The following is a 13082-nucleotide window of genomic DNA, read 5'->3' on the forward strand; positions in this document are numbered from 1 at the left end:
CCATGGAGCCTATACATAACAAAATTCTAAAATAATGGTCTGCTCGTGAGGCTTTTGACATCATGCTTTTACATTATTCACAATTCACATACAGTACCTTCAGAAAGTATTCACACCCCTTGACATTTTCTACATTTTGTTGTCTTAAAAGTGCGATTAAAACTGCTGTAATTGTAATTTTTTGGTCAGCGATCTACACAAAACACTTTAATGTCAAAAGTGGAATAAATATTAAAAAAATAAATAAAAACCCCTGAGTTAATACATGTTAGAATAACCTTTGGCAGCGATTACAGCTATATTTGTTCCAAGGCAGCAGCTACTCTTCCTGGGTCCAGCAAAATCAAGGCAGTTTATACCATTTTAAAAACATTTCAATACATTCACAGATGTGCCCTCAGGCCCCTACTTCACCACATATCTACAGTACAAAATTCCTATGTACGTGAGTGTATAGTGCGTATGTTATCGTGTGTGTGTATGCGTGTGTCTGTGGCTGTTTGTGCTGCTTCACAGTCCCCGCTGTTCCATAAGCTGTATTTTTATCAGTTTTTTTAAACTAAATTTCTCTCTTACACTTTGAGCCATGAGAGATTGACATGCATGTCATTAATGTTAGCTCTCCGTGTACTTTTAAGGTCCAGCCAACTGCAATTTTCCCAAGTCCCACTTTTGGCACCTGACCACACGACTGAACAGAAGTTCTGTTGCGACAAAACCAGGGCCTGTAGGACCTGACTTGTTGATAGTGTTGTTAAGAAGGCAGAGCAGCGCTTTATTATGGATGGACTTCTCTCCATCCTAGCTATTGTTGTATCAGTTTACAATCCACGGTTACCCAAAGCAGTTTAGTCACCCCAACTTGCTCAATTTCCACATTATTCTTTACGAGATGTAGTTGAGGTTTAGGGTTTAGTGAATGATTTGTCCCAAATACAATGCTTTTAGTTTCGCAAATATTTAGGACTAATTTATTCCTTTCTACCCATTCTGAAACAAATGTTTTGCAGTCATTTCCATTGCTGTAGTAGCTGACATGTATAGTGTTGAATCATCTGCATACATAGACACACAGGCCTTGCTCAACGATGTCGTTAGTAAAAATTGAAAAAAGCAAGGGGTCTAAACAGCTACCCTGGGGAATTCCTGCTTCTACCTGGATTATGTTTGAGAGGCTTCCATTAAAGAACACCCTCTGTGTTCTGTTAGACAAGTAACTCTTTATCCACATTATAGCAAGGGGTGTAAAGCCATAACACGTGTTTTCCCAGCAGCAGACTATGATCGATAATGTCAAAAGCTGCACTGAAGTCTAACAAGACCCTATAATAATTTTGTCATCAATTTCTCTCAGCCAATCATCAGTCATTTGTGGAATTGCCATGCTTGTTGAGTGTCCTTCCCTATATGCATGCTGAAAGTGTTGTGAAATAGCATTGTATCTGGTCAAACAATTTTTTTCCAGAAGTATACTAAGGGTTGGTAACAGGCTGATTGGTTGGCTATTTGAGCCAGTAAGCGGGGCTTTACTATTCTTGGGTGGCGGAAATACTTTAGCTTCCCTCCAGACCAGAGCGCACACACTTTCTAGTAGGCTTAAATTGAATATGTCAAATAGGAGTAGCAATATAATCCGCTATTGTCCTCATAATTTTCCATCCAAATTGTCAGACCCTGGTGGCTTGTCATTGTTGATAGACAACAGTAATTTCTTCAACCCTTCCACACTGACATTGCGGAACTAAAAAGTACAATTCTCGTCTTTCATAATTTTGTCAGATACACTTGGATGTGTAGTGTCAGCATTTGTTGCTGGCATGTCATCCCTAAATTTGTTAATCTTGCCAATGAAAAAGTAATTGACCCTTCTTTTGTGTCCATCTCATGTTAATTAATTCTGTGTTCCCGGTCCAAAATGACCTCCCCATTATTGACCTGAGCTCATACAACTTGTTTTTTAGTTTTAAAAAAAGCATAATGTATGGACAATTTTGACTATAACAAATACTCATATGAAACATATTGTACTATTTGTCACAGACTACCTTGTGTCAAAGTTTAACAAGGACTCTCTCCTCCTCACCAGTGTCATGATCAAAGATATGATCAAGAACCTCACATAGAGTATATCGTTTGATCATTGTGCTGTCACAGAATGAATTGTGAGCAAGGCCTCAAACAAAACATTATCTACCAGAGATGCGAGAAAAGGTCTATAAACCGTTGAAGTCGAAAGTTTACATACACCTTAGCCAAATACATTAAACTCAGTTTTTCACAATTCCTGACATTTAATCCAAGACAAATTCCCTGTCTTAGGTCAGTTAGGATCACCACTTTATTTTAAGAATGTGAAATGTCAGAATAATAGTAGAGAGAATGATTTCTTTCAGCTTTAATTTCTTTCATCACATTCCCATTGGGTCAGAAGTTTACATACAGTCAATTAGTATTTGATAGCATTGCCTTTAAATTGTTTAACTTGGGTCAACTGTTTCAGGTAGCCTTCCACAAGCTTCCCACAATAAGTTGGATGAATTTTGGCCCATTCCTCCTGACAGAGATTGTGTAACTGAGTCAGGTTTGTAGGCCTCCTTGCTCGCACGCGCTTTTTCAGTTCTACCCACAAATGTTCTATAGGATTGAGGTCAGGGCTTTGTGATGGCCACTCCAATGCCTTGACATTCTTGTCCTTAAGCCATTTTGCCACTACTTTGGAAGTATGCTTGGGGTCAATGTCCATTTGGTAGACCCATTTGCAACCAAGCTTTAACCTCCTGACTGATGTCTTGAGATGTTGCTTCAATATATCCACATGTGTCCTTTACATTTAACATTTACATTTAAGTCATTTAGCAGACGCTCTTATCCAGAGCGACTTACAAATTGGTGAATTCACCTTCTGACATCAGTGGAACAGCCACTTTACAATAGTGCATCTAAATCATTTAAGGGGGGGTGTGAGAAGGATTACTTTATCCTATCCTAGGTATTCCTTGAAGAGGTGGGGTTTCAGGTGTCTCCGGAAGGTGGTGATTGCCTCCGCTGTCCTGGCGTCGTGAGGGAGTTTGTTCCACCATTGGGGGGCCAGAGCAGCGAACAGTTTTGACTGGGCTGAGCGGGAACTGTACTTCCTCAGTGGTAGGGAGGCGAGCAGGCCAGAGGTGGATGAACGCAGTGCCCTTGTTTGGGTGTAGGGCCTGATCAGAGCCTTTCTCATGATGCCATCTATTTTGTGAAGTGCACCAGTCCCTCCTGCAGCAAAGCACCCCCACAACATGATGCTGCCACCCCCGTGCTTCACGGTTGGGATGATTTTCTTTGGCTTGCAAGCCTCCCCCTTTTTCCAGCAAACATAACGATGGTCATTATGGCCAAACAGTTCTATTTTTGTTTCATCAGACCAGAGGACATTTCTCCAAAAAGCACGATCTTTGTCCCCATGTGCAGATTCAAACCATAGACTGGCTGTTATATGGCGGTTTTGGAGCAGTGGCTTCTTCCTTGCTGTGCGGCCTTTCAGATTATGTCAGTATAGGACTCGTTTTACTGTGGATATAGATATTTTGTACCTCCTTCCTGAGGGCTATGAAGGCTGCGTGGTCACATGGTGTTTATACTTGCATACTATTGTTTGTACAGATGAACATGGTACCTTCAGGCGTTTGGAAATTGCTCCCAAGGATGAACCAGACTTGTGGAAATCTAAAAAAAAATTGCTGAGGGTCTTGGCTGATTTCTTTTGATTCTCCCATGATGTCAAGGAAAGAGGCACTGAGTTTGAAGGTAGGCCTTGAAATACATCCATAGGTACACCTCCAATTGACTCAAATTATGTCAGTTAGCCTATCAGATGCTTCTAAAGCCATGACATCAGTTTCTGGAATTTTCCAAGCTGTTTAAAACCTTTTTGGGATAGGGGGCAGCATTTTCACTTTTGGATAAATAGCGTGCCCAGCCTGAACTGCCTCCTACCCTGTCCCAGATGCTAATATATGCATATTATTATATATAGTATTGGATATAAAACAATGAAGTTTCTAAAACTGTTTGAATGATGTCTGGGAGTATAACAGAACTCATATGGCAGGCAAAAACCTGAGAAAGATTCCAAACAGGAAGTGAGAAATCGATTTTCAAAAGTGCCTATTGAAATCCTAGTGAGATATGAATGAGGAAGCACTTCCTGCGGCTTCCACTAGATGTCACCGTCTTTTGAAACTGGTTTGAGGATTCTTCTATAAAGGAGGGGCTCATAATAGCTCTGAGTGAGTGGTCTGGCAGAGAGCCTCGGTCTCATGAAGCGCGCTCCCGACAGAGTTTGCTCTCGTTCCAATGCTTTTCTTCAGACAATGAAATTCTCCGGTTGGAACCTTATTGATGATTTATGTTAAAAACATGCTAAAGATTGATTGCATACATCATTGGACTTTTTTCTATGGACTGTAAAGGAACTTTGAGTTTTTGTCTGGCGGAAGTGTTTGCGCCTCATGAAGATTACTGGGCTGAACACGCTAACAACAAGTGGCTAAATGATGGGCTTTACGAAAGTTTATGGAACAAATCAGTCATTTATTGTCAAACTGGGATTCCTGGGAGTGCCTTCTGATGAAGACCAAAGGTAAGTGAATATTTATAGTGTTTTTTTCTAGCTTCTGTTGACGCCAAAATGGCGGATATTCCTCTGGCTGTTTTGGGTTGTGAGCGCCGTTCTCAGATGATGCTTTTCCGTAAAGTTTTTTTGAAATCTGACGCAGCGGTTGAATAGAGGATAAGTCTATCTTTAATTCTGTGAATAACACTTGCATCTTTTATCAATGTTTATTATGAGTATTTCTGCAAAATCACCGGATGTTTTGGAATCAGAACATTACTGCACGTAATGCGGCAATGTAAACTGAGATTTTTGGATATAAATATGCACATTATCTGAGGACCTGCATATTCACACTTTAAATGGAGCTTGTTTCTCAATATAAGTACCTGGGTGTCTGGATTGATGACAAGTTATCCTTCGTAACACATATAACAAATATGACTAAGAAGCTAAGATCCAAGGTTGTTTTTTATATCTAAATAAATCATGCCTTAGTATTAAAAATAGGAGAAAGATTGTTCAAGCAACGCTTATCCCTATATTGGATTTTGGTGACATTGTTTACATGCATGCAGCAACCTCTGTTTTAAAACCCTTGGACACAGTCTACCATTCAGCAATACGTTTTATCACAGGGGACAATTTTAGGACTCATCATTGTAGTCTGTATAAGAGAGCTGCATTCTCTTTTATTTATTTAAAAAGCAACCTGACAGAAACTCTCTCCATATGTAACTTAATTAATTAAGATAAGAATAATAAGTTACCAAACCTGTTCACAAGAATGGATAACACTAGAAAACCCTTCAGTCGCCACAGATTTAGGAACATCCATGTTTAGTTTTTTTGCCCCTACCAATACCACAGTCAGTCCAGCAACACTCAGTAAGAGGATTAGTAACCTCACAAGTTAAATTGCTATTGATAATAGCAACATAGGAGTCACTCAGAGTGCAACACGGAGAAGGGAATCTCCATTGCACTCTTCCAATGGTTAACTCACGCCACTAATAAATAGAACCCTCCGTTCAGGAGTAAAGTTATTAGAAGTCATGAACCACGATCACACCACGTACGACTGGTCTAATACTTAAAGAGTACTTCCGTCATGAGGTTAGCTCCTCCGTGGATAACATAGCTATGAAGTAGACTTCTTCATACCTACCGCCACTACAATAGTGGAAGACAGTGACTGGTAGTAAAACCACTACAGACTCCCTCGACATCAATTCTAACTGACCTCCAGGCATTGACCTGGAAATTACCTGACTACATCAGACTAATTCTGAACAAGTTGTAATCTGCCAGGATACTTGGTTTCCTTCCCTTGACACGTGCGTTTATGCTTATGCAAGCGCACGTGTACAACGGAACATCCAATTAGGATTTATGCTAGGATCACTTAAGGGTCCGAGCAAAATACCAGCCTTAGTAAAGTTGAACATTTTATTTTGAGGCCTTTAAGTCCACAGCACTCACCAGTTTTCTTCTCAGAAGTCCATAGGTCATCCCTGTAGACTGCCCAAAACTAGTGCTTTACAGCTGTAGACTTATCAAGTAGTTATGAACTTAGGATAGTAACCTAAGCAACACCCCGAAAATTAGGAAAGCCCTAGATATGACATTAGACAATGCCATGATAGGGTCATTTTGCCAAGACCATGGACGTAGATAGAATACAGTCCAATTAGATGATTAAGGTGGCATAACTATATTTTGTTTTGTTTGTTTTTCATTCATTTTGTTTCATTTTCTTCGGCATGTAGAAAGTGAGAGCCATAAACAACTTCCACATACAACCATCAGTTAGTGCCTCAACGCCCCTCATTTGGGAGGAAATGTAATGATATATTTCATGAGTGTGTGTGCGTTGTTAACATCTGCCTAAGTTACTGCCCAGATCTTCCAGTCTGGACGACCAGACGACGGGTCCGGAACGGCGATCCCAATCCGGGCCATGGAGCGGACTTCTTCATTTGCAGACACCCTACCCAGGTCAACCACCAGAGGGGGAACTGCAACGGCGATCCCAATCTGGACATCCGCTGCCGAGCCATGGAGTGGACTTCTTCAAGTGCAGATACACTACCCGGGTCGACCACACCAGAGGGGGGACTGCAACAGCGATCACCAACTGGACATCTGCTGTCCAGCCATGGAGCGGACTTCATTCCCAGAATCCCTACCTGGGTCGACCACCAGATGGTGACCACAACGATCGTCCACAACCAGGACAACCCACAGTAATTTTTATGTTGGTTTGCAACATGCAGGTTAATCGCAAGATTGAACCTAACATGGGGGACTGTCATGTCGTTGGCCTGGGGGTATGTTTATGACAGTCATAAATACCTCTCCCCTCTTTTTCCTCTCTCTACCCTACTGATGTGACATTTGAAAATCCTTTGGTTAACATAGAGATTCTGGGAACATCAGAAGGTGGGGGGAAATTAACTATATTCTGATAATCCGACCAATTGAACATATGCGGTGCTTAATGAATATGCAGTACTTAATGAATATGATGGCAGTTCTGTTGTCATCTGAGACATTCTCATCAATGATAGGATGACATAAAGTCTGCACATTGTAGTTATCGGATTCACATGGAATTGTTGTTCAATTTAAATGTTTGAATATAAAATTATTGGTGAAGAGATTAAATGTAATTTTATCTTCTGAATGAGAGATTTGGGTTTTCATAAGGTTAGGGCTCTGCTCAATCAGTGGCCCGCTCCTGTGAAGAGACATGGGTTATATAACTTTTCAAACACACCCTTCTCGCTCCACTATATAAAGACTTGACGAAAATGTAACCTCCTGTTCCGAGAATGTGAGGGGACGACGGTCCATACGTTAAAAGGACTAACATGTCAACTACAGAACTAAGCCAACCTCAGCGTGAGCTTTGGTTGCGAATGGTATGAACTTTGAACTCTTATTCACTACAGAAGTGACACCTCCTAGCCGTTGAGTTAGCAACAGCAGATGCAAACTTGGACAAGGAAAGAACAGACAGAGTATCCAGTCTTCCACACAACGACGTTACTACAACGTATCCAATTTACCACCAGAGACATTCTTCAAAAGACAAAGGACTCGTTTGGGCAACACAGCCTTCCATCTACCACCAACCTACCGAAGAGCAGCTCAGAGTAAATATTTATTGCATTTTCATTTTCCAAATGAGTGGTAATTTAGAATGCATCAGATACTGTATTTACGATAGAGACATCACTTCTCCCTTTGTTCCTCAGTCTTCCCGCTCTTTCACTCAAACCCAGACCCTTTTCTTTGTGTAACCAGCTGTCATATCTGTTCCGCCCACTAGGGACGTATTCCTTCATGATATAATTTGTAATCAAAGGTATGATTCATTCTGTGGATATGTAACTGTGTGATTAGTTAGGTATTTAGTAAATAAACAATTAAACTTTTGTTAGCCAGGGTTCGTGAAGATTTTTTTCAACTTTCAGATGAGACTGAAATAAGGTGATGATTAATATTGACTGCTATTGATGTAAAATATTACTAGGTCTTTAAGAGTTTATTCTGAAGATAAAAGCTCTATAAATATTCGTTCGTGGTGCCCCGACTTTCTAGTTAATTACATTTACATGATTCGCTCAATCAGGTAATATTAATTACAGAGAAAGGATTTTATAGAATAGCATGTCATATCACTTAATCTGGCATAGCCAAAGACACGACAATGTGTATGTTTTAATATTCTGTTTTTATTGTAATGTGTACAGGGCTCTCTTTTAAAATATATTTTTAATCTCAATGTGAGTCCCTGTTTAAATGAAGGTTAAATAAAATAAATTAAAACATTTTTTTTTTAATTGTCTAAATTATTATTTTGGCCAAAACACTTGCAAACTCAAGTGCTCACTATCGAACACAACAGTGAGTGGACACTCAATAAAAGGCTTAGAGGCCAAGTGTTCGGTTTGAGATTCAGCCAGAGAATGTGCTCATTCAACCAGAAACAGAACGGGCCTGTGAACCTATTCTCGAATTCCCAATGTCAAGTCAACCTCAAGCTAGTCCTGCATCGAGTTGGATACCCATGGTTCCTCCGAGGTGAATCAGCTGGCGGATGGAATGAAAACATTATTTCAATCCGTGAGTCTGACACATTGCCAAGATCACTTTTCCTGGATAGCCTAGCTCACGCGAAAATGGCTATCGTAGAAAACCGGATAAATAAAAAGAAAAGGATATTATGATAAGGGAAACAGGTGCTGCGCGAGTGAAATCCCCAGTTTGGAAGGTCAACAAAGAGGAAGATGGATACACAGCCTACACAAAGTGCAAGCAGATAGGCCTATTTGTTTTCCATAATTCAGTTAATTATTACATTAATTCAGACATATGCAGGCCATACAAAGTGTAAACCGGTGCGGGTAGTAATTTGAGTAGCCTACAAAATAAATGCAGCGTATTTTTGCAGCCTATATTTGATTCTGGGAATAGTTTAAGTTGTAATTAGGCCTAAACTATTCTATTATCTAAACCATATTGAATGTAAAGATATTGTTTTGTTAGGTTGGCTATAGGCTTTCATTAGGTAAGAAGGCTAATTAAAATCAGAATCATTTGCACACTCAGAATTGTACTTGGTAAAAAGGCAATTTTTGTGATTTGAGTGGCGCATCACATTGTGAAAATAAAAATATATAGTTCTTAATTCATGACATGGTTTCCTTTTATCCAAATGTTGAATAGACATTAATTCATGCAGGGAAGGGGAATAGTAATAATAGCCTAATAGTATTCATTATAATAAAACCTACTACTGTGAAGTCACAAATACAATTAATTAAAATGATGTCATATGGCAGGTAAAGGACCGGCTCTCGAAAACAATCCTATGCGGGTGGGTCGGGTTGCGGAGAACAATCTGCCCTGATGGGTGGGGTTCCGAACTGATGTGGCCGGCATGAGGTGGGTGCGGCTCCAAAAAACTGACCTGTGCAGGACTCTACCCCCTACACACATAATTGTGGGATAGTTTAGGAAGGACTGGATAGGTGGAATAAATATGGTGTGAACTCCATTTAGCAAAGTGGAGCTATTCATATCCAATATTTTATAATCTACATGAATTGCCTACGGAGGGTACTAGGGTTCATATTCGGAGTGTAGCATAATACTGACCAATCAAAACCTTCTTGTCGGAACTATCACTCACCTGAGTGGACACTGGATGGAGTGGTGGCTGCAGTAGTCCCACCTACTCCCACCATGGCAACTGAGATAGATAGGAGAGCTGTGATGAAGAGAGCCCTGGGGAGGGTGAGGGAAATCATTACCATATGTCTGCCTCAATCTCTACAATAACTCAGCTATTAATTATAGAAATATTGATTTTACACTGAGTCAGTTCTGTCAAACTTTGGAGGGGGTTGAGGGAAAGAGACAAAATGATGGGACAGGGTCATAGTAAAGGCAGACGAGGGAGAGAGAGAGGAGTTGACGGGAAAGAGAGAGAGAGACATGGAAGGAGACAGAAAGAGACACAGAGATGCAGGGAAGGAGACAAGATCAGGATTGAGAAAGGAAGAAATAAGTGGAGGGAAGGAGAGAGTAAAGAGAGAAGAGGCGCAAAGGAGAGAAGAGGGATATCAAATTATGGTGATCTGCCATGCATGAAAGGACTGAGGTAGGTAATGACATGTGGTGGCTCCCCGGAAGCACATATGGGTGCCTCCACCTCCACATTGATCAGCGCTTTTTACTGCAACAGCACAGAGGGAGATGAACAAGAGGCTGCCTTCTGCCCAAAGTCTCTGTGCCACACTATCACTGACTTGAGGCACTAAAGAGAAATAGGCATGTCCTTGGCTTGGTCTGCCTATCCAGATACATTGGCACTGAACAGAGATGCTGAATTAAATACACATTGAGACACTTTGGGCGTAATTCAATCAAACCCACTTTGTAGTATTTAGAGCATAGCTCTTGATTCCCATTGTGACATAAAATCACAGATTTTTCTATACTCTTAAAAAGCTAAATGTCCTATCTAGAACCTAAAAGTGTTCATTGACTGTCCCCATAGGAAAAACCTTTTTGGTTTCCAGGAAGAACCCCTTTGGGTTACATGTTCAACTCTTTCCATAGATGGTTCTACCTGAAACCCAAAAGGATTCTACCAGGAACCAAAAAGGGTTCTCCTCTGGGGACAGCCGAAGTACCCTTTTGCAACCTTTTTTCTAAAAGAGTACAGTAAATTGTATAAAAACAACCAGGTCGACTACCCACACACTGTATAGATACAGTTGTTAGAATAAAACGTGTGCATGCATGAGCATTAGTTTGTAGTTAAAGAAACTGTGGAGGTGGTTTTGATTGAATTCCAGAGAGACACAGTGGCACGTGGAAGAGGAATTTTAGAAACACAGATAAAGATGAGAGGTCTCTATGACCATGGCACAAAACATGGTCAAATATAAACACAGATACACTGAATGTAACATTATTTTTATTTTTTAAGAACATTAAACTCACAGACGTGTAATCTGAAAACAGATGTTAATCTTATTACTAGATTACATATTGGTTTTCTTACCCATGTAAGCAGTCTATGGACAAGGTACGGAAACCAATATATAGGCCTAATTGTGAAATTTGTGTGAACCATTACTTTCAACTTTGAACTGTCCCTTTATACTCACTTCAGTTAATTCTCAAAAGCAACATATGCTGACTTGTGTAAAATAATGTTAGGTTACTTCATTTGATGTACAATACAATTTTGGACACAACATCATTTTAATTTTAGGCTAGGCTACTTAGGCTAATTTAACGCACAACCACTCTCTTCTGCTTATCTGAGTTTCACAAATGACTACTTTAGTATCCAATTTTCTGCAAACATTGCCAATGCTGCCTGAATTGGCCTAGAATTTATCATAATCATTCAACCATGGGATCGAAAGGGATAGGTTTTCTAATGAGTCACGAAATTACTTAAAAGGGGACATTCTAGGCTAATTCAGTTTGCATACATTAATTGATTCTGCTTCCACAAAAGAGCACTCATTATGTGTTTGAAAGAAAATCTAATTATCCGCTATGATCGATATCACGCTCTTCCTGAGTCCTTTGGCAAACTCGGAAAACAACGAGACATGCGCCAATGTTTAAGCAGGTCCGATCGGAATCTGATGGAGAAGAGGACGGTCTTTCTGTCAAAACTGACAAACTGTATGAAAATGCATAAATTAAAATGATTACAATAGATGTGCAGAGATTTCTCTGCTTGCAGTGTATGGGAAAATCATTATTACTTGAATTGTTTGGATTATAGGCTAAATGTGGATCAAAAGCAAGTTATAGGCTGCATGCAACTAGTACTGCAACAGTGCACAATGCGTAATAAACGAATGAATAGGTTGAGGTGATACTTACATCTCCACAAGTCCACCGGTTCACTCTGTAGCGCTGAAGACGGCAACGGGAACGCTGACACCCCGGGCAGGGCAGAGTGGCTGTCGCAGGGTGAGGAGACTGTCTGACTCAGCTGCAGCCGGCTAACTTACGATCAGAGAGGAACACGGCGGCCGTGCCAGTACCGGGTTTGTTTTACAGTACCATTCACCACTGGACCATAAATCATATGACAAACGACAACCACACGGTCTTGGGAATCCTTCCAATCAAAGCGACACAGTCGAGCACCCTCGAGATGCGGCTCAGTAGTAGGCTAGAGTATATTACACATAAAACGTAGCCTACCTGTCCCTATGACGAATGACTGCCAGCCGTCGTAAACTACTTAGAGGTTCTGTGATATGCAAATCTCAGTGAGCCCCCGTTCGATGTCCCAGGTGCCACTTTAATTTACTTTAAATGACACTCCTCGCATTTTTGTTGCTGGATTTAGGAATAGATAAAGGCTCAAAGTTAATATTTCAATAAGCTATTGGATAACTCAGACACCATTCTTTCTTATAGATTCCAACATAAACTGCGTTATTGGTTTATAGTTACAGGCTAAGTGCTACGACAACATATTTACATTTAAGGAAATAAATAATTCAATCATTTTCGATTTTTCTTAGTGCTCTGCTTATTGCCATGAAGAAGGAAGTGAATCTTGTACCGTAAAGTTCAACTCCTCCCTCCACGGAAAACCCAAGTTGCGAAATCTCCAATATAGGCGTTTTTTCGTGTATTGAGCAGTGGCTGCAGTCTATGGGTATTTCTCAATTGTAGTTGCGGTTTCAGCCTTGTATCAGCAGGTAGGATTCAATCTGCTACGGTTTTTACTCAAATGTATTCACAATAGATGAGTCTAAGTTAATACATTGCATTTAATGGGGGGAAGATCTGCCTCAAACTATTAATGTTTAGAGAAATCTGTCATGGATAGGGATGTGTATTTTACCTTTTGACTGTACATGCATGATTAGAACAAGGGTGGCTGAAAGTGGAAAAAAACATGTGCACATTTATATTTATGCCAACAGTGAGC

General features: G+C 40.3%; 1 protein-coding gene across 1 annotated transcript in view; it reads right to left on the bottom strand.

Annotated features, from left to right (window-relative positions):
- LOC135514648 (interleukin-1 receptor accessory protein-like) overlaps positions 1-12722 on the bottom strand; it is a 45422-nt gene extending 32700 nt beyond the window's left edge. Inside the window, 2 exon segments of the mRNA XM_064938118.1 lie at positions 9795-9889; positions 12017-12722. Coding sequence (XP_064794190.1) covers positions 9795-9889; positions 12017-12018 — 97 coding nt within the window. The 5' untranslated portion in view covers positions 12019-12722.
- Positions 12723-13082: the final 360 nt, after the last annotated feature.

Source organism: Oncorhynchus masou, chromosome 26 (genome assembly GCF_036934945.1).
Source record: "Oncorhynchus masou masou isolate Uvic2021 chromosome 26, UVic_Omas_1.1, whole genome shotgun sequence".
Taxonomy (NCBI): Eukaryota; Metazoa; Chordata; class Actinopteri; order Salmoniformes; family Salmonidae; genus Oncorhynchus; species Oncorhynchus masou.